At 46.3% G+C, this 21,762-nt stretch overlaps 1 protein-coding gene across 2 annotated transcripts; it reads left to right on the forward strand.

Annotated features, from left to right (window-relative positions):
- The first annotated feature begins 60 nt into the window (after positions 1–60).
- On the forward strand, positions 61–16,062 carry LOC111158725 (t-complex-associated-testis-expressed 3). Of its 2 annotated transcripts, XM_022520957.1 has the most exons (5): positions 61–233; positions 9,029–9,235; positions 11,798–11,956; positions 13,869–13,989; positions 15,840–16,062. In XM_022520957.1, the coding sequence occupies exons 1-4, from the start codon at positions 120–122 to the stop codon at positions 13,977–13,979; spliced, it is 591 nt and encodes a 196-aa protein (XP_022376665.1). In that variant the 5' UTR covers positions 61–119; the 3' UTR covers positions 13,980–13,989; positions 15,840–16,062. The 2 variants fall into 2 exon arrangements, 1 of the variants encoding a protein (XP_022376665.1); XR_002641373.1 differs by lacking the exons at positions 9,029–9,235; positions 11,798–11,956; positions 13,869–13,989; positions 15,840–16,062 and adding an exon at positions 787–1,711 and having other exon boundaries at positions 177–233.
- Positions 16,063–21,762: the final 5,700 nt, after the last annotated feature.

Here is a 21,762-nt window from a genome sequence, read left to right on the forward strand (position 1 = left end):
CGCACGCCTCGCCCCGCCCCTCCTTCCCGGCCGCACTTTCGGCCCGCACGGCGCACGCGCGCGACTTGAGCTGTCGCGGGAAGCCGCCGAGGACTTCGGGACGGGTGGAGGCGGGCGGCATGGAGAAACGCGGGCGAGGCGCGAAGCCGTCCCCGAGCCCGGCACCGCAGCTGCAGCCGACACCGCCATCGCCTCGGAGGGAGAGGAAGCCCAGCATGTTCGAGAGGGAGGCAGTGAGTGCGGGGGAGGGGCGGGAGCGCGGTGGCCGGCGGCGCATGGCGGCGTGTCGGTGAGCGGCCCTCGGTCCTCGCGCTCCCTGAACTCGTGCTTCCCGGACTCTCCAGCCCTCGCGCTCCCCGGACTCACCAGCCCTCGCGCTCCCCCGCCTCGCGCTATCGGAGCTTGCGCTCCCCGGACTCACGTTCTCCTCCCTCGTGCCCCTTGGGCTCGCGCTCCCCTCTGATGTGCTCCCCGGACTCGCGCTCCCCTCCCCCGTCCTCTCTGGGCTCGCTCCGCTCCGTCGTGCTCCGCTCCGTCGTGCTCCTGGGCTGCGCCGGGCTGAGCTGCGCTTCGGGCCACACGCGTGCTGCGTTGACGAGGACGCGTGTCCGGTGTGCTGAGTTTTCGGGAGCAGCTGCCGTCTCGGGAATTGAGGGCTCGCGGGAGGGACAAACCGGCGGGCACTGGCTGCCTGGATTCACGGAAGGTGCCGCGCGCTCTTACGGGTGCAGTAACGCCGGGACCACAGCCCGGACACCGGTCCTGAGACCGAGACCTCTTCTTCAGACCTTCAGTGAGGACGCGACCTGTCCGAGCGTGGGGAGCTGTAGAGCCCGTGCTGAGACGGGCGTCTGCTCCGGGACTGCCGGTCTGCTCGTCTCAGGTCTCCTCCCCCCGCTTCACGGGACCCGCCGTTCCTGCCGTGCAGGACTGAGAGCAAAGTGCTAACGTCGGCAGATCCTGCAAGGCTTCAAGAACAAAACGCCTCGGAGCATGTCGGCTCTGAGACAGCGCCGCGATGTCCCGTTTTCCAGAGGAAGGAACAGAGCGGCTTCCCGCCAGCGGAAGGAAGAGCAGAGCGAGGCTGCAGACCTCCGTCTGTTGAAGGTGGAGTTGGTGCCCCCAGACGCTGTGCTGTGCAGCTCGGCCCTTAGCGGCAGGAGCCCCACCACGCAGAAGCCCGTACACACGGACTGTCTTTGAGGAACATGTCGGAAAAACACTTGGACGTTTGTAACAGTTTGAAAAGACCTTTTTTTAGAATCCAGTATATAACGTGCAAAACGTGTGCTTGTTGGCTCTTTGTATTATTGGTTTCTGGTCAACAGACTAGTTAAGTTTCAGGAGACTCAGAAATCACACACAGTTGTTTTGTTTTTGCTTTTTTACTGGAGGGGGTGATCAGTGCTTCTAACCTTACTGTTCTTTAAGGATCAACAGTGTTGGTAATAAATCTGTTTTATAGATATATCACCAGCAGTAAGGAAGGATTTATGTGTTTTGAATACACACGCACGCTTGGTGTATAGACCGTAGTCTGGGAATAAAGGGACATGGACCAAGGCCATTTTTGCTTAGTTGACATGGATGTGATCAATCACAGCTGTCTTTAAGATCTAGACTTCTAGGGACACCTAGGGGGTCTCAGCTGGTGAAACGTCTGTCTTTGGCCCAGGTCATGATCCCAGGGTCCTGGGATTGAGCCCTGCATTGGGCTCCCTGCTGGGTGGGAAGGCTGCTTCTCCCTCTCCCACTCCCCCTGCTTGTGCTCCTTCTAAATAAATAAAATCTTAAAAAAAAAAAAAAAAAAGACCTAGGCTTCTAGGAGTAAGAAATTTAAGTAGACCAGAAATCGGGAAGAGACTGAGAATGCACTCTACATACGCTCACTAAATGTATCTGAGGACAGTAAGTGCACTAATGGGTAATTTCTAACTTTTGGGCAATAGAGAATTCCTCTGTTCTTGAGCGTAGGAAACATGAAGACACATAACACAATTTAATCAGTTTAAATGTCTTTTAATTTTATATATGGTGCATTCGTTTTTGTCTTCTTCTAGTAATAGCATCTCCATTTTTCTTGGGAGGATTAATTCATTTCCCATATGATAGAGTTTTGATGGGACTGTCACTTTCCTTAACTTTGTAGTATAGATGAAACCCAGAAGCTTCCAGAATTGTGAGCAAATAAAAATTGTTTAAACTACCTGGTCTGTGGTATTTTATTACAGCAGCTCTAGAAAAACTAATATATAGGAACAAATGACTGTAGTTCATTCAAGAAGCAATAGATACCCTGAACAGCCCCTATATCTATTAAAGTTAAGTTTAAAACTGTAGTTTAAAACTTTTCCATATAGAAAGTTCCAGTCCCAAATGGATTTTCTGGTGAGTTTCTGCCAAGTATTACAGTGTTCTGCAAAATTGAAGAAAAGGGAATTCTTCCCAATTCATCCAATGAAGTCAGCATTCCTCTATTCCTCATAAACATAGACGCAAAAATTCTTAACAAAACTACAGCAAATTAAATCCAACAACATGTGAGAAAAATAAAATACAACTGCACCCAACGTAGGAACACCTAAATACATCAAGCAAGACATAAAGGGAGAAAGCGACGGCAGCGCAATAAAAGGGGACTTCAATACCTGACTTGTATAATGAATAGGTCATTCAGTCGAAAAGTAAAACATCAGCCTTCAATGACCCATTCAACCAGATGGACTTAACAGATACATCTAGAACATTCCATCCGAGGGCAGCAGAATACATTCTGCAGTGCACATGGAACGTTCCCTGGCACCAATCATGTTAGGCCACAAAACAAGTCTTCATAAGTTTAAGAAGAGTAAAATACCAAGAATCTTTACCAACCACAATGGTATGGACCTGGAACTCAATTATAAGAAGAAAACGGAAAAATTCAAAAATATTAAGGTTAAAAACATTGTGTGGGACAACTAATGTGTCAATGTAGAAATCAAAAGAAAAACTTTAAAATTCCTTAAATGAAAATGGAAATACAACATACCAAAATATATAGAATGCAGAAAAGCATTTCCAAGAGGGAATTTCATGACAATAAATGCTTACCTCAAGAAACAAAAAATAAATAAGCAACCTAACTTTACATATCAAAGACTAGAAAAAGAACAAATGAGACCCGAAGTCAAAAAGACCATAGAAACGTGAAATTAAGAGCTGGCTTAAAGAAACAAAATTGACAAACCTTTATGTACATTCGCCTAAGAAAAAAGGGAGAGGGCTCAAAGTTAAAAATGAGAGGATAAAAAATGAAAGGAGATGTTACAGCTGATGCCATAGAAATACGAAGTATCATAAGATACTACTAGCAGTTTTATGCCATCAATTTGGACAACCCAGAAAAAAAATGTATGAATTCCTGAAATTGAAAACCTGAACAGACCAATTGCTAATGAGGAGATTGACTCAGTAATGAAAACCTCCCAACAAACAAAAGTCCAGACCATATGTCTTCGTTGGTGAATTTTACCAAACATTGAAAGAATCAGTACCAGTCTTTCTCAAGTTTTTCAAAAAATAGAAGAGGAAGGAATACTTCCAAACTAATTTTATGAGGCCAACACTACCCTGATACCAAAACCGTACAAGGACACCAGAGAAAAGAAAACTACAGGCCAATAAACCTGATGAATATAGTTGTAAAAAATACACAAAATATTGGGCCAACTTTTACAATACATTAAAAAGATCATATACCATGGTCAAGTGGGATTTATTCTATGATGCAGGGGTGGTCAGCATCCCCAACAATCAGTGTGAGATTGCATTAGCCTAATGAAGGATAAAAATCATATCATCCTGGTTGCCTGGGTGGCTCAGTCGGTTGAGTGTCTGCTTTCAGCTCAGGTCATGATCCTGGAGTCCCAGGAACAAGCCCCACGTCAGGCTCCATGCTCAGTGGGGAATCTGCTTCTCCCTCTGCCCTTCACCCCACTCATGCTCTCTCTCCCTCTCTCAAATAATTATCTTTTAAAAAAAAAAATTGTGTCATCTCAATAGAGACAGTAAAAGCATTTGATAAAATTCAATATCCATTTATCCTAAAAACTCAACAAAGTGGGTTTAGCGGGAACATACCTTAGCATACTAAAGGCCACATATGACAGACTTACAGTGAACATACGCAGTGGTGAAGAGCTGAAAGCTTTAAGTTTAGGAACAAGACAAGGATGCCCACTCCCACCACTTCTATTCAACGTTGTATTGGAATCCTAGCCAGAGAAATTAGGCAAGAGAAAGGAAAAAAAGCCATCCAAATTGGAAAGAAAAAAGTATAACTGTCGCTATTTGTGTATGACATGATGTTATATATGGTAAATCCTAAAGCTTCTACCAAGATACTGTTTGATTCAATAAACATAAATATTGCAGGCAACAAAATCAATATGAAAAAATCTATTGCAGTTCTATACACAAGCTATCAGAAATTAAGGGAAAAAATCCCATTTCACAATTGCATTAAAAAGAATAAAATAGGAGCAAATTTAACCCAGGAGGTGAAAGTCCTCCAGAGTCTTACAGTGAAAACTGTAAGACATTGATGAAAGAAATTGGAGACAACACAAATGAATGGAAAGATACTCAATGTTCCTGGGTTGGAAGAATTAATATTGTTAAAATGTATACACTACTCAAAACAATCTAGAGATTCACTGTAATCCCTAATAAAATTCCAGTGGCATTTTTCACAGAACAATCCTAAACTTTCTATGACATCACAAAAGACCCCAAATATCCAAAGCAGTATGGAGAAAGAACAACAAAGCTAGAAGCATCTCTCTTCAGGACTTCAAATTGTATTTCAGAGCTTTAGTGATCAAAAGAGTATGGCATTGTCATAAACACAGATGTCATTAGGGCAGTAGAATCCAGAAATAAACACACATTTATGGTGAATTATAACAAAGGAGCCAAGAATATACAATACGTAAAGGACAGTCTTTTCAATGGTTATTGGGAAAACTGGACCAGCATTTTACATGTACACAAAAATAAAATAGATTGAAGACTTGAATGTACGACCTGAAACCATAAAATTTCAAAAAGAAAACATAGGTAATAGACACCTTAACATCAGTCTTGGTGATGATTTTTTGATCCAGCCCCAAAAGCAAAGGCAACAAAAGCAAAAATCAAGAGATGGAACTACATTAAACTAAAAAGTTTTGGCACCGCAAAGGAAATCAACAAAGTGCAAAGGCAGCCTACTGAGTGGGAAAGATTATTTGCAAGTCATTTAAGTGGTAAGGGGTTAATATCCAAGATACGTAAAGAACTCCTATAACTCAACAGCAAAAAACAAAACAAATGAACAAACCAAAAAACCGTAGCAATTGGGTTATAAAATGACCAGAATTCGTGAATAGATATTTTTCCAAAGAAGATGTGCAGACGGACTTCAGGTATAAGGGAAGGTGCTCAACATCCTTAATCATCAGGGAAGTGCAGAGTGAGTGCACCTGGATGGCTCAGTCGGCTAAGTGGCTGCCTTCAGCTTGGGTTATGATCCCAGGGTCGTGGGATTGAGCCCCACATCCGGATCTCTGCTCAGCAAAGAGCCTGCCTCCTTCTTCCTCTGCCTGTCACTCTGCCTACTTGTGCTTTCTATCTCTGTCAAATAAATAATCTTAAAAAAAAAAAAAAGATACTGGGGCGCCTGAGTGGCTCAGTGGGTTAAGCCTCTGCTTTCGGCTCAGGTCATGATCCCAGGGTCCTGGGATCGAGCCCCGAGTCGGGCTCTCTGCTCAGCAGGGAGCCTGCTTCATCCTCTCCCTCTGCCTGCCTCTCTGCCCTCTTGTGATCTCCATCGGTCAAATAAATAAGTAAATAAAAACAGATATTACCTCACACCTATTTGATTCACTATTATTGAAAAGACTAAAGATGACAAGTGTTGGCAAGGATGTAGAGAAAAGGCAGCCCTTGTGCATTGTTGGTGGTAACATAAGCGGGTACAGCTACTACTGTGGGTAGTACAACAAAACAATATGGAGGCTCATCAAAAAATTAAAAGTAGAACTACCATACAATTCAGCAATTCCATTTCTGGGTATTTCTTCAAAGAAAATGAAAACACTGATTTGAAAAGATATATGCATCCCTATGTTTATTGCAGCATTATTTACAATAAATAGCCAAGATATGAAAACGTCCTAAATATTTACTTATTTCACCATTAAAAAAAGAATGAAATCTTGCCATTTGCAATAACATGTGGACCTTGAGAACAGGCTAAGTGAAATAAGACAGATACTGTATGATTTCACTTCTGTGTGAAATCTGAAAAGAAAAATATGTGGAGGGGGGCGCCTGGGTGGCTCAGTGGGTCAAGCCTCTGCCTTCGGCTCAGGTCATGATCTCAGGGTCCTGAGATTGAGCCCCACATCGGGCTCTCTGCTCAGCGGGGAGCCTGCTTCTCCCTCTCTCTCTCTCTCTGCCTGCCTCTCTGCCTTCTTGTGATCTCTCTCTCTGTCAGATAGATAAATAAAATCTTAAAAAAAAAAAAAAGAAAAATATGTGGAGGTCAAAAGGTACAAACATTCAGTCAAATAACGATAGTAATATTATATTTGAGTGGGGTTTGTTCTAGGAATGCAAGTTTGGTTAAACATTCAGAAATCATCTAACCATATTAACAAACTATCAGTGATGAAAAACAGGCTGGTAACATTTCGACTCACGCTCAAGCAGGTCACCAAACGGTCACGGCCGTGGCTGGACACTGATGCTGTCTGAGACAACGGCCCGTCTCTGGGAACCATCTGCAGAGTTCGGACGGATGATACGTACTTGTCCTGATCAGCTGCCAAGAGAAGAGCTGGGAGATTCTGCACTTAATCGTGTTCTTTCTCTTGCCAACCTGCCTATCAGATGAACCCCTCAGAGGGGGCAGAGAAAGGGACGTGTTGCCCAGTGCCAGTTTCTGCCACACAGATCCGTCGGTGGTGGAGAATAAATGCTCTCACGATACTCGAGGACCGTGAGGTCTGATATTTACATTTTAAACTACTGGCCTCTGCAGTAAAATATGGAAAGGGTTGAAGGAGGGATGATAGAAATATGTAGACCTGTATTATATAGTTAGAAAAATCTAGAGGTAATAAACATTGAAATTAATAAAAGTTTAATAGGTGGGTGCAATTTAAATTTTTTTTAAGATTTTATTTATTTATTTGACAGAGACAGATCACAAGTAGGCAGAGAGGCAGGCAGAGAGAGAGGGGGAAGCAGGCTTCTTGCTGAGCAGAGAGCCTGATGTGGGGCTCGATCCCAGGACCCTGAGATCATAACCCTAGCAGAAGGCAGAGGCTTAACCTACTGAGCCACCCAGGTGCCCCAGGTGGGTGCAATTTAAATCACCTTAAAGCCTCACTGGAAAAGTAGCAGAAGAATAAATGCTTCAGAGTAAATTGAAAGATTTATGTCAAAATAAATTACTTAGAAATAAAAATTCTTACATAATTACCAAAGTAAACCATGTTCCTGGTTAGAAAGCTATTATAAAGTTACAGAATTACTTAGTTAATGTTATTCATAAAAAGGGTTACAAAGTATAAAGCTATGTTCATCGGAGCCCTGCTATCCCTCTAAACCATTCGCCACACAGCCAGAGTGCACTTCTAAAACTAACGTGGAACCTATCACTAACGTCCTTAAACTTTTCCAGCGGTTCCCACTGTTCTGAGAATAAAATCCAAAGTGTTCATCGCATTCTACTCAGTGCTTCACGAACTGCTCCTTGGTTGCCTTCCTAGCTCCCATGCCGTCACCACTCTGCCTCACTCAGGACACTCGAGCCACACTGACCACAAACCTGCTCCTAGAACATGCTGTTTGCCCCGAAGACTGTGTATGCGCTTTTGGGGCTTCAGCCCAAATACAACTTCATTCATAGGGGCCTTCTCTGATCACTGTTAAATTCACCCTTCCCAGTGAGTTCCTCCCAAGTTGTGTGGTTTTGTTTTTATAGCAATTACTACTATTTAAATCCGCTAACTCATTTTCGTGTGTGCTTTCAATGGTCAGTCAGCCCTTCTGTCCACTAGAGTGACCCCCACGTGAGTGCAGACTGCTTGATTATGAGTTCGCGTAAGCCCAACAACGAATCCCTCGCTAGTACAATGGAGCTCACCCCTGTAACTTCAGAGCCTACAACATTTATCTGGACCGTATTAGGCACCACATAACTATTTCTTTAAAGAATGTTGAATGTCGGGGCGCCTGGGTGGCTCAGTGGTTAAAGCCTCTGGCTTCGGCTCAGGTCATGATCTCAGGGTCCTGGGATCGAGCCCCACATTGCGCTCTCCGCTCAGAAGGGAGCCTGCTTCCCTGCTCTCTCTGCCTGCCTCTCTGCCTGCTTGTGATCTCTGTCTGTCAAATAAATAAAATTAAAAAAAAAAATGTTGAATGTCACAGAGTGAATGCATGTCAAAAGCATAAAATAATCTATGTACCAAATCAGTATACTTTTGTTATCTTTCAACTTAAGACTGTTATTTATGTAAATATTATGTAAAGACCTTGGTAAATAATGGTATTATTTATTCAAGGACAATTAAATAAAAGTAAATAATTCAAATGGTAAGAAGACAATGAAGGATAGTACTTTCATAACCTCAGGGTAGAGAACTGGCAAGTTCTCTTTACACACGTCTCCTAGCCACCCAGTTGCCCTCTCTGGAGGCCTGTCTTGTTTCTGGTTCTTTTGTATCTTCCATAGATATTGTAAATATACATGTGCAAATTCGTGTTTATAGAGAAATGATAGCTAGCCAGTTAGGTTAGTTTTTCTTTTACCCAATTGATAGCCAGGAGTGAATCAGTGAATCTAGGATTCAGCAATTACTCTGTCACAGTAGTCAATTAGAATGGATTTCCAAACTTTGTGTCAGCTCTGTCTCATTGTATTAGGGTTCTTAAATCTAAAATTTCATTTTATAATTAAAAAAATAATCTCTTTCTCATTTCCTTCCCCCTCTTTCAGTACACACAGATTTTGAAAGAAAGACTGAGAGACTCGATTCATGATGTTCAGTATGTAGAGCCTCCATTCGATGATTCAATTGTTGACTTGGGTAAAGAGTGGAAGAGTGCCCTGGCAAAATTAAAGTTCGCTAATTCATATAGAATGGAGCCACTGAAAAAATTCCAAGCTCATTCAGTAGAAACTAAAGTCCAGCAGATACTAACAGTAGGTTGATAAATATGTGTGATAGCAATATCTTAGCTTTGCACATTTGATCAGCGTATTAAGATTTATGGCCATATATTTCATTGACTTTTTTTGTAGCATTTGTCTCTGAAAATATGAAAGTACTTTGTAGTCACCCTCAAGAATCTTCCCATCGATGCCATGAGCTAGATTTAATTCTTTAGTTATTTCAACTCTTAATTATCCATAAATTATTTATCCCTCAGGTTTCATGTTTTCCAGTATTTGGAGGAATGAGTTAAAACACACTGCATGTGTGTGTGGGTGTGAAAGGCGGTTCCTGGACCCTAAACCCTGTAAGGACAGGCAGCTGCTGACACATAGGTCGCCAACATGATGATAAAGTGTTCTCTCGTTTGTCACATCACTGGTCCCTTCTTTAAACTGACTGGAATCTAAAGGCCGGTTAGGACAGTTATTTCCAGGCTAGTCCAAAAAAGCTTTTCCAATTTTATAAAGTACTGTAAGACTAATATTAATACCAACATTATTTATACTAGTGTTGGTATCTGAAGGCTACGTTGTTCGGATGGAAAGGATTCCTCCATCATCTTTCTTAAAGGACCAAATTAAAATTTTTTATTTATAGAAAGTTTGAAGGATGACTTTTTCTTTCTTTTTTTTTTTTTAAGATTTTATTTATTTATTTATTTATTTATTTGACACAGAAGGACTGTGGGAGAGGGAACACAAGCAGGAGGAGTGGGAGACAAAGAAGCAGACTTCCTGCCAAGCAAGGAGCCCAAAGCAGGGTTCCATCCCAGGACCCTGGGAACATGAGCTGAGCTTAAGGCAGGTGCTTAACCGACTGAGCCACCCAGGTGCCCCGGGACTACCTTTTCTGAATCACCTTTTCATCTGTGGTCTCGAGTGCTGGGCACCCGGCACCCAGGCGTTTTCTGATGGCCAGATTCCCCTGTGGACTCCACCAAGCCTGCGTCTACCCCAGACATGTTCCTTGTTTCAAAGTTCCCTATCCCTTCAGTTTGCGAGGTGCATTCCTTCAGTAACAACTTATGTGAGCTAGCTGTTGGGAAGAAAGCATCTCTTCATTTTGTATAAATGATTAATACTATTTTAATAATATCAAAGTTAATTATTTAAATGAATTAACTTTTATTATTACAGAAGAATATTTAGGAGGCCTACTCTAGCCTCTACTGCCATAGACAGATAAATTTCTAAGCTGAACTAATCTTTGTCAGATGGCTCATGGCTTCAGGAAATAAAGAAATTCAACTCAGTTTGCTACAGTGAAATAATTATTACCTTCTTCTCTTATTTAAGCACTAATAGCAAGCATTTGTGACATGAGAATACACGTTTTGGTGTGTCTCTTGCTTGGCCTTACCGCATAGACTGAGTTCAGATTTATTGGCTATAATAGGATTTCAAGTTGTATTTACATACAATAATTTACAGAATTGCATGGAGCATGGTGGGGCCTGGAACAGCTGATTGGCTGTGTGGGGGGATAGCAAGGGGTCATAAAGAGGCCAGGGGTTTCCCCTTGGGTTCACAGAAAATTCATCACAGTTCTAGATGCAGGAATAGGATATACTGCTGGAGACTGTGGGCCTCTTCCTAGAGCAAGCACTCGCCATTTGTTAAACAAGAGCGTATAGGTGGGCGAAGCCCAGGGTTTGTTAGGCAGATCGGAAGAGAGAATGGACGTTGCTAAGCTTCTGAAAGACGGAACCACAGCCAATGCCTGAGGGAGACGAATGCTTCTAGACCAAGTTTTAGGTCCAGCACCATTCTAGAAGGGAATCAAAACCAATAAAACAAAACAAAACAATATATTTGGTTTTACATGCATATAAAATTAGCTGTTAAGAGTTCGTTTGTTATCACAGGACCCAGAACCATGTTAAGTCATCATTGTCAGGTCATTCAAAGGCACATGCATTCTGCTCACTAGGTCGTCCAGTCTGCTTACGGGCTGTGGGAATGCCTAGTGCTTCTGACGCCCATCTGTCTCCCCAGCTGTGATTAATCCACAGCAAACATGGCAGAAAATCTTGGATCTCAGTGTCCTGGCGTCCACAGAGAGAGCAGCAGAGTGCAACGCCATGGGGAGAGGGCTAGAGAAGTGGCTTTGAGTCAGGGAGACTGGGGAAGACAGTAGTCACGTAACACAGGCTCCCGTCCAGGAAACCCAGGCTTTAGGAAAACTCAAGTCTGAATTTTAGCAAATACGGAAATTATAGAAAGATTTCCTTCATCTACCTAAGCATTCCCAGAAGCACTGTTTTAAAATTCCCATGTCTCCCGACTAGCTTTTGATGGAGTGACCAAGTAAAAGAAAACTTATGGTTTAAGGGTTGGTAATGAAGAGGAATTGAATGTAATTAAAAATGAAAATCAACTTTATTCAACATTGTTATTGAAATAAATTGGCAAGCACAACATTCATTTAATGTTATTTGGTTAGAAGGAATGCTTGTATTTTTTTAAAGTTCTGTGGATTAGACACGTTTTCTTCAGTTTTTATATAGAAAATGGTTTGAAAATTAAAATGTCTTTCCCATTTTTTTAAAGGAAAATCTTAGAGATGTCAAATACGATGATAAAGTCTTCTCCCGCTTGTCACTTCACTTAGCAGACCGCATCTTGTCAGCTGTGAAAGAATTTGGGTACCACCGTTACAAGTTCATTATAAAAGTGTTATTTATCCAGAAGACTGGTCAGGCAATACATGTAAGTACCGCACTGACCCAGCATCTATCGGCCAGTGCTCCAAGCTGTCCCCTCTAGTGAGCTGAGAGGTCCCGTGCCACCGCCACCACGTGCCTCCGGGGCCCCCAGGCGCCTCTCTGACAAAGGCTGATTTTGTCGGCTGTATCTTCCTTCACTGCCTCTTACTGGAAAAGTCCTCACCCAGAAATGGCAACTTTCTATTGATAATTTATTAAACTATATGGCTATCCTATTCCTTGATCACACTAATTTTGGCAATTTAATGTCATTTGATAATTAACCAGTAAATTTATTTTGAGCACTAATGGGAGTCGGGTTAGTTACTGAGAAAAGAGACAGAAAATGGGGAGATGTGGTCCATGATTCTCCAAGAGATTTTCCTGTACTCAAGGAAAGAAAACAATGCAGGTCAGAGTTTAAGAAAGGGAATGGGATGGACAGTGGGACCGCCTTGGTTTCCGAGTCCAGTTGACCTAGAAATGAACACGGGCAGCGACAGTCGGAGCCTGCGGCCTGGGCACAGGTGCTCCCATCTGTGAAAGGGAGATGGGCGGTGCACCTTTAGGCAGCGGCTGCCCTCAGGGTTCAGTGAGCTGGTCTGTGAGGGGCCCTCACATGGTCTCCGGCCAGAGGCCTTGGTAAGCAGCAAGGCAGTTGTTGTCATTTACCATAACGTCATTTGCCACACCTGTCCACGTGTGGCCGCTGGCAGTCTGCAGGCTTCACGGAAGCCGGCGGAGGGGTGCTGATCACATGAGAGTCAGTCAGCAGGACAGACATGGCCTTGGCTCCCAGGGAGAAGAGAACACAGCACACACTTCTCACGTGGAGAGGAGGAGGGCAGTGTGACGGAGTGGCAGAGTGGCCACTGGGACTGTCTGGAGACAGGGCAGACCCTCTGGTATCCGAATGTCAAGGCGAAACCAGCTGTGCCGGAGACCAAGGACGTGCTAGCAGAGCTCGCCAGATGCCACGATGCCGGGACGGCCGTGTGCGCGCTTAACAACCCATGTGCTTGCGTGTGTTCCGCGGTGGACACGGGCGCGCTGTCTGTGGGAAACGGTACCAGACGGCAAACCACCCCGGAATGCAGAAGCTTGAAACGAGCCATTTATCTGCTCATCATTCTGTGGGTCAGCCCGACTGCAGTGGCTGCTTTTCCTGCTGGTCTCCCTGACACACTCACTGTGGCCCGACATGGCCTCACTCACGTGTTGCGGGACGGGGCTGGCTGTTGGCTCGGGCTCCTGGGTTCTCCTGCATGTGAGCCACCGTCCTGTGGGCTGAGTGGCTTTCCTTATGTGGGGGGTCTCCTCGCAGAGTTCGGAGCAGGTGGGAGCAGAAGACCTCTGAAGGCTTTGCTTGAAGTCACACAATGTCCCAGTCTTTTGCTCAGAGCAAGTCCTAAGGCCAATTCATACTCAAGGGTTGGAGGAACAGACTCACCCTCTTGGGAGAAGCCACGGAAGGTTTGTGGCCATTTACATCCACCACGGAAAAGTAGGCTGTAGTTAGAAAACATGGGGCTTTGTGAGTGAAGCAAAGGATTTAGAATTTTTCCTAACAGCCTTCTTGGATAATCAGTGCTATTTCTTTATTTCCAAACAAGGTTCTAATACACTTTTCCTTGAACATATTTGAAGGATGTTAAGGGAAATTCCGTATCAGAGAGTGTAACGCAGCGGAGTAGTACTGTATGCAGAGCTTAGACCCGGTTTCGGAGGGCTCCCGTGCCTGCCCCCAGACAGTGCTGAAGGTCCAGTCCCCGTGTCAGAGAAGGACCGCTTTCAGGAAAGGGGAAATGGGACAAACTAGTGCTTAAATATCACTTTCTAAGACACCATATAGACTTAAAGTTCACTTCTTAACATGTTCAATTTATAGTTGGTTTTTTGAAATTTGTGTATCACAGATTGCCAGCAGATGGATCTGGGACGTCGCATGGGACAGCTGGGTTGCGGTGAAACACGAAACGGAAACGTACGTCGCCTTGGCCCTGGTGTTTGCTCTCTTCTGTGAATAGCTTGTCACAGGTACGGGAACGCAGGCTTCTCAGCTTCCGAGACCCGTGGCTTTGAGGATTCGCACTTGGTAGGATCAGCTGTGCTTTCGCTTGCCCCTGAAGCTTTGTTGTAATCTTCTAACAACAAACAAGTAAAAGCCAAGTTTTTACCTTTGTACTTAATAGTTATCATATTTATTGACATTCTATTACCCGGAAGCATAAAGTTAAGAGCAACACACACAGGGATAGAGTACGGAAGTGCTTGTAGAGGTGCCGTATGCTAATACAGGGAATTACTTATCATTCTTTTTAGAGTTAAGACAATTAGAATTTGCTGTGGGAAATTATGACACAACTTTCTAAAGTGTCAAGTAAATGTTAAAATAGATTTTGGAAAACTTCTAAGGGCAGTTGTATTTTAAATGGCATTTTAATATGTTGTAGGTATTCTTTAGAAAGGAATAGCAAGTTTGGTTTAAAGACAATGTACTTAACACATCCTTCAGGAATCAAAATGCTTAATGTGTGGTCATTCCTTTTGTTACTCTGTTAGTTAAATTCTTTTTAGGTGCAAGAACTGAAAAGCCTAATCCAGTTTTTTGTTTTCTTTTTTTAAAGAGGAGAATTTCATTTTCCTGGCATTGGATCAGGGACACAGGTGGTTGCTGTCTTTCCCCTCTCCCCCAGACTTTGACATTTGTTTACCTTGATACAATCTGATCATGTTCCTGTCTATGACTAGATGGGTCAGAGTTCACTCCTTGGGGCTGAGGGCGCATTTCCCTTTGCAGGAGCGCAGGGCCCCACGAAAAGAGTAGACAGAGCGCCAGCGTGGAAGAAGGGGACGGGCTTGGAGGAGGCAACCCGTCGTGCCTGTCAGCGTTCAGGCTGTAGTTAGGGCTTGCAAAACCATGTCAGACTTAAGGGTTGGTTGAAATAGCCATTCGTTGAATAGTCCAAAGACTGGAAAGTGAACGGTGGGGGAGAGTTTTCTGTTCACTTACGTCTCCTGCTGAGCTGGAGAATCCAGGACCCACAGTTCTGGGCTATGCGGCAGAAACATGGGTCATCGCTGCCCCAAATCTTCAGCATGGGAGTTGTCCGCTGTGAGCCACGGCCGCAGAAGTGGTGACAAGCCCGTGCAGCGGGTAGGTTAAAGCCGTGCACCTTCCTGCAGAACTTGCAGGATGTAGCTGCAAAGCCTGTGGCCTCCTGTTTGTAAAGATGTAGGTGGCGTGGGGCCACGTGAGGTAATGAATCACTGAGCGCTTGGCCCAGCCCTTCAGAGAGCCCTGGAGCTTCCTCATCCTCAAACGTCACCTGCCGGTATTGCCTGATGGGAGGTCGTACAAGGACCTCCCCGGCCCCATACACACCTCGTTGAATTCCACACGAGCGACTCTGACCCTCCCGTCTCCTCCACCTCCCCTGCTTCCGTGGGCTCATTTGCTCGCTGTTTGCACAGCCACGCTCTGTGTGCAGTGTCCCAGGCACCGTGCGAGGCGTGGGCTGCGAGCAGGGCCCCTGCCTCAGCAGGCTTCCAGGGCGGCCAGTGCACCTCAGGAGGATTGGGGAGCACGCTGGGGCGCAGCCACCTGGAAGGCACGGCCCGGGTCCTGTCACCTCCTGACCCGGGGCCCCTCAGTCATCCTTGGTCGCCTCTGAGTTAAAACAAACTCTTCTGCCTATGCTTACGGGTCTGATTCTCCAGGGAAGAGAACTGCCATTTCCTGAGGCTTGATGGATTCCAGGTGCACGTGAAGGTCTCTAACCTAGCAGGACTTCTCGCTGCTGCCCCGACCTGACCTCCGCTATCATCCGGCACCTTTCATGCCCTCCTTTGTCCTTCATCCTGTGTCATGCACATTTCTGTTCCAGCCTCCCTCTCACCACAAAGACCCCTTCCCGCCTCTCCTCCTCCAAGCCACATGGAGATGTGTACCAAGAGAGCCTCTGCACAGCCATGTCTTCCTGCTCTGCTGCAGTGGCCGCTTCCCCGGGAGCCTGCAGAAGCCACTGGAATGCCCTTCTGAACCAATTTGCCAGTGACTCAAGGACGAATCACATCAGCCATGATGGAGATGTTTGCTTCAGCTGCTAGAGAAAATTGCGCGTCCGTGATGGGACACCTGAGAGAGCTGCGCGTCCGTGATGGGACACCTGAGAAAGCTCCATGTCCATCTGACTTCTCGAAGCTTTTCACAGTGAGTTAGTGACCTTCCTCTGCAGGCCTCACAGCACTCCTCTCTGTCCCCAGCTTCTCCTCCAGGTGCATTTTGAGTCTCTTTCCTTAAGAAGGACTTGGCTTGTCCCCACAGAAGAGTCCCTGTTCTCTGAAAGGGAGGTACATGCAGAACATCCCCAAAGGAGCCATAAGACCAAAGAAAGAGGCCAAGTCCAGCTTGAGGAGAAATGGCTGGTTAAGGGGACCTGCAGACAGAAGCGCATCTTGGGCAGCAGTGAAGGCTAGATCTCTACACGCCCACCTTCCTTAAGACCCGCTTTTTCGGCCCTGGAGGGTAGGCGTACCTGCGGGGGACCGGCGATGGGGGAGAATGGATAGGAATCATTGTGTGTCAGAGTCCGAGCTCCAGGGCAGGGCAACAGGTGAGGCCCCGAGTGTATGCCTTATTAAGGGTGCACTCAAGCAGAAGGATGGCCACAGAGTGGCCACCGTGGTGGGTTTGTCCAAGATGACCTCGGTCTGGTCCCCGCACACCCTACCTACCACAGCCCCTCGAGCAGACGCTATTCTTCCTCTCCGTCCCTGACACAGCCACTCTGGCCTTCAGTGCCCCAGCAACTGGCAAAGCCTCTGTGTGCATTCATGCCTCTTCACGCCCGCGTGCCGCTGCTGCCCACGGCCCCTGGCTGGTTCCTTCTCCTCACCTGAAGACAAGAGCTAGGGGACCCCAGGCCCCATCTCTACTGACTCCTGCTACCATTCTTTGTGCCTTCAATGTGCACACAGAAAGCTGTCCAGTGAGGCAGTCCCTAAGCGGGCACTGCTCTGTTATGAACAAACTTGGATGGCCACAGTCTTGTCCCAAAACACCAGTCCCCCAGAAGCAGGACTCAAATTTCAGCTGTTCTGTTGCACTGACTGAGGAAGTTTGAGCGCAGACCTCACAGCTAGTGCCCAGCCACAGCTTGCCGCACCGATGGCCCTCACGCAGCCTGGGCCTCCTCGCCAAGCCCGTCAGTGACAGGTCACTGCACCTGGTTACTCCTGCCTCGGGCCTCAGCACAGACAGCGAGGAGTGTAACTGTAGTGCCTCCTTGCCTCCCAGCGACAGACCCACAGGGTGTTTTACAAAAATGGACCATAAAAAGAGCGTTCCTTTTTACATTAAACTTTTGTTTTATAAAATGTGCCAAAAAAGTCGAAAGTGCATCAGAGAATAAATTCAGGAGCTGACAATGAAATTGGATGTGATTAGGAAATTTGAAAGTGACAAGAGTGAAGCCCAGACGATGACCTCAGCCTGCACGAAGGTCCTGCCCGACAAGGGAGGAAGCGCGGTAACGCTGGGCCCACATCCACTGTTTGCGTTGACGAGACTTTCTTCAACTGCGGATAGAAGACGGTACTAGTAATGACAGATCCCAGTGGGTCTGGCTAGCATTCAGGCCTCGTGTTGGCAGCACTTGTCACGTCGAAAGAGAACTGTTATTACAGAGAGAATGAAAACCACGTTCACCAGTCAAGTCTGGTTGTGTCCTTTTGGAGGCCCACAGAGCCGGTGAGTGTCGAGCTCTGGTGAAGGTGCTGGGCCAGGCCAGGGCACTGCTGGGAACCCTGCATCCGGGTCACACAGATCAGTTTGAGCAGGTGCCTGACAAAGGGTGAAGGGACACTGATAACAACTTCACGTTAAGGACTCTTGGAGGTATTGTGCGACATTGAAAATACGAAACATCAGATGTTGGGAGGAGGAGGACAATTCATCAAGGCACAAAAGGTGAGTGACGGCGGGAGAGAGCAACTTCACACGACTCCTGGCAAAGTGTTTACACAGAAATAAAGCACGAATTCTCATGTTTCTCGTATTTATAGTTTACTAAATATTGGTTTTACAATTTAAAAAATTCTCTATACATTTACAATCGGCAGTAAGGGAGTTTTATACGTTTTACCAAAAGTTTTGGGTGACGAGGGAGCAGGATGCTGGCTGAAAACAAAGCAAAAGCTGGCACCTTGCACCCCTCTCCACCCGCTCCCCTCGGTAATATGTGTCACACTCCTCAGGCACCCCCGACTGCCAGAAACAAATAGTTAACTTGCAGAGATCACAATCCTGCAAGGCAGGAGTCTTCCTTGGTTTACAAATGTCCTTGAGATTTACCACAAAGAAGTTACCTTATCAATAGCCCAATTTCCAGAGGCACATAACTCGGTTCCTCAAGCCCTAATGTCACCCTCCCCTCCATAAAAACTGAAGGAGGCTGAGGTAGAAGGAAAAGTAAATAAAGTTAAATTTCTTCTAAACCCAAATCTAACAAGGACGCTTGATAGCAGGAAGGTAACAGTCCACCAGGAGACTCCCAATTGTCTTTATGTTAGTGCCTCATTAGAGGGAAAGCGGCCTTGGCTTGATGTAACCAGGCCTTCAATATCCTGACAGTCTTCTTTACCCCAATAGCCCTTCTGAACACCCCTTTGTCCTCACCTACCCAACTCCTGTGTATATAACCAGCCACTCCTCACATGCCCGGCGCAGCAGCTGCTGCCCTGGGTCCTGTCCCCGTGCTTTAATAAACCACCATTTTGCACCAAAGATGTCTCAAGAATTCTTTCTTGGTCATCGGTTCCGAGCCTCACCCCACCGAACCTCACCTAGGCTCTAGAACTCCATCATGGGCAATTATAAATTTCCTCTCTATCACTAAGATCACTGTGCAGTCTCAGTTCCTGCGTTCGTTTTTACAGTCCTGTGCGCTCCTGAAAACTGGGGAGTCTGTCCTCTAGCTTCCTGACTCCTTGACCAGCTCCCGTTTGGTGACCTCTTGCCCTGGCTTACCTGGCTCCTCGGTTCGCCCTGTGGACTCTGCTACCATCCATAGCCGTATGACCTCTGAAATCCCGGACGCCGGCAGGTTATTTTTATACAATCCTTTTCTGTCCTTAGGACTCAGCACTGTAGAATCCTACTGGAATCTCCATTTGATGCCATAACCCCCCATTATAATTGCTCCCTTACAAACACACTCGAGTTCCTTTGCCTCTCTCACCGGTCTGGGAAAACCCTTCCTGAAGGAAACGCACATTCACAGCCTGAATTCAAGGAGCTCAGTTTGACTGAGAACATGGAAAAACCAGACCGACGGGTTTCCCTTGAAGCTCCCCACCTTGGCACCCTGGGAACTTTGCTCTCCTCCTTCTCCCTCTCCTCTTGTCACTTCCATGGGTGGTTTCACCTCCTGTTTCAATCAGGAGAGAAAAAGCATCAGAGGAAAATCTTTCAGGTTTTCCACCAGCAAATCTCAAACCTCCCTGCACCTGCAGCCACGTTCTGTTTTCCATCTTGTCGCAGTGGATGGACTGTGTTCTTTCTGCCGAGGGGTCACCCAGGCCCTGTGCTGGCCGCAGGCCTTCCCGAAGCGGTCTCCCCTAGCTCCTGCACCTGGTGTCCCCTCTGCTCCCCCTCGCCAGCATCCAAGCTCGCTCGCCTCTGTCCCACCTTAGAGACGACCGCCCTCTTCTCTCTCTGGTGCTGGCGCAAACGTCCTCACACATTAACCTCCTCTTCCCACCTCGAGGGACTTCAGTCTAGCTTCTGAAGTCGCCACGCCTTAGAAACAGCTCATTTCTTAGAAACAGAAATAATTAAGTTTGCTTTTTGGCCCCAATTTGCTAAATACAATGGACATTTCTCTGTCCTCATCTTATTCAGCCTCTCAGTTGAGACAGTTGACTGTTCCACTTTATGAAACACTCTCTCCTCTGAGTTTACAGTATCTGTCACTTAGCTTTCTGCTTCTAGCTTGGTGCATAGTAAGGTGGTGTTGAAGAATGAGTGAATGATTCTTTACGGTCTCTATCACCTAACGTAATTCTTAGTTCATAGTTGCTTTTCATAAAATATTTGTGGAATAATTGGATGGACATTATTATTTTAACCCTACAAATGAGGAAACGGAGAGAGATTAACAATTCACCCATTCGATATGGACCACGCAGCTATTACGTGACACAGCTGGTACTGACCACAATCTTATCGCATTTTATTTTTTTAAGAGAGGGAGTGGCAAAGGGAGAGGGAGAGAGAGAATCCCAAGCAGGCTCCACGCTGAGCAGGGAGCCCCACGCGGTGCTCGATCTCACCACCCTGAGGTCAAGACCTGAGCCAAGATCAAGAGTCAGGTGTTCAGTTGACTGAGCCACCCAGGTGCCCCCCAAATCTTAACTCCTTAAAAAAATATTTTATTTATTTGATGGGGGAGGGACACAAGCAGGGGGAGTAGGAGAGGGAGAAGCAGGCTGCCCGCTGAGCAAGGAGCCCGAAGTGGGACTTGATCCCAGGACCCTGGGACCATGACCCCAGCTGAAGGCAGAAGACTGAGCTACCCAGGTGTCCCCAAAATCTTAACTCTTAATCTTACTTCTCAGCATTCCCTCATGCCAGTACCGTGTATATTTCCCCCAACGCCTGGCATCTGCCTTCGTTCACCCTACTCTCAACCCACGCTGGCACGGCTGATGTGCCTTCTTCCACCTCTCAGCCTTTCTCAGGCTTGAAACCCTATTTCCTCTTCTGATTGTATATTCACCTGGAATTGTCCTATCCCAATCTCTTAAGATACTTTTCAAATTCTATGTCAACCTTAAAATCTTAACTTTTGTACTTGCGAAAGTTAAACTGCCTTTAAATACATTTACATATTTGTGTCCTGGTCTTTCAGAGTGGAAACTGCCCATGGGCAGGGATTGTCATCCACAGAGGGTCTCCTTAATATCCTGGCTGTAGGGGCGCCTGGGTGGCTCAGTGGGTTAGGCCTTTGCCTTGAGCTCAGGTTATGGTCTCTGGGTCCTGGGATGGAGCCCCGCATCAGGCTCTCTGCTCAGCTGGGAGCCTGCTTCCCTCTCTCTCTGCCTGCTTGTGATCTCTCTCTCTGTCAAATAAACAAAATCTTAAAAAAAAATATTCTGGCTGTAATAGTATCTATTGACTTGGAATGAAGAGTTTTGAACTTGTGTCTGATCTAGAGACAGAACACCAGAGGGAAGAGAGTGGACCAAAATACAGGAATATATCCAGTTATATTCTGAATACGTCTGCACGCATATACTTAATGCTAAATTCTCTCCAGAGGATCTGAGTGGGGCCCTGACCAGTAAGAGAATTTGGGAGAAAGCTGTTGATCTTTCTTGGTGGACTCAGGCCATTTTCTTCAGTGGGTAGGGAAGGAGCTGGTCCGGGGTTGTGAGTGCGAGCAGAGTTGAGGTTCCGAGAGCTTTGGGAGTGTCCAGGCCTGGTGCCATTTCTGAGCGGACTGGGACAGGGTCAGGAACCGGCGGGCTGTGAGTCAAAGCCGGTCCCTGGTCTTGTCGCACCTTTCCAAGGTGCGTTCGCCGAGTGTAACCAAAAACCAAGCGAAAGGGGTCCTGGGCCACTGCCCTGAAGGAAGTCCGCTCTCGGACCACGACGTGTCCGCTGCGAGGTCCGCCCGGCAGATCTCTGTTCCCTCGTCGTCGCGACAGTCCGCCGTGTTCCTGGAAGGTTCGGTCCCGCCGTGCGCGGGTCGCCCTGCAAGGGCCCAGGTGAGGCCCAGGAACCGATCCGTCCAGCCGAGAGAAAAC

Source organism: Enhydra lutris, unplaced genomic scaffold (genome assembly GCF_002288905.1).
Source record: "Enhydra lutris kenyoni isolate GAN:26980312 unplaced genomic scaffold, ASM228890v2 scaffoldscaffold62, whole genome shotgun sequence".
Lineage (NCBI taxonomy): Eukaryota > Metazoa > Chordata > Mammalia > Carnivora > Mustelidae > Enhydra > Enhydra lutris.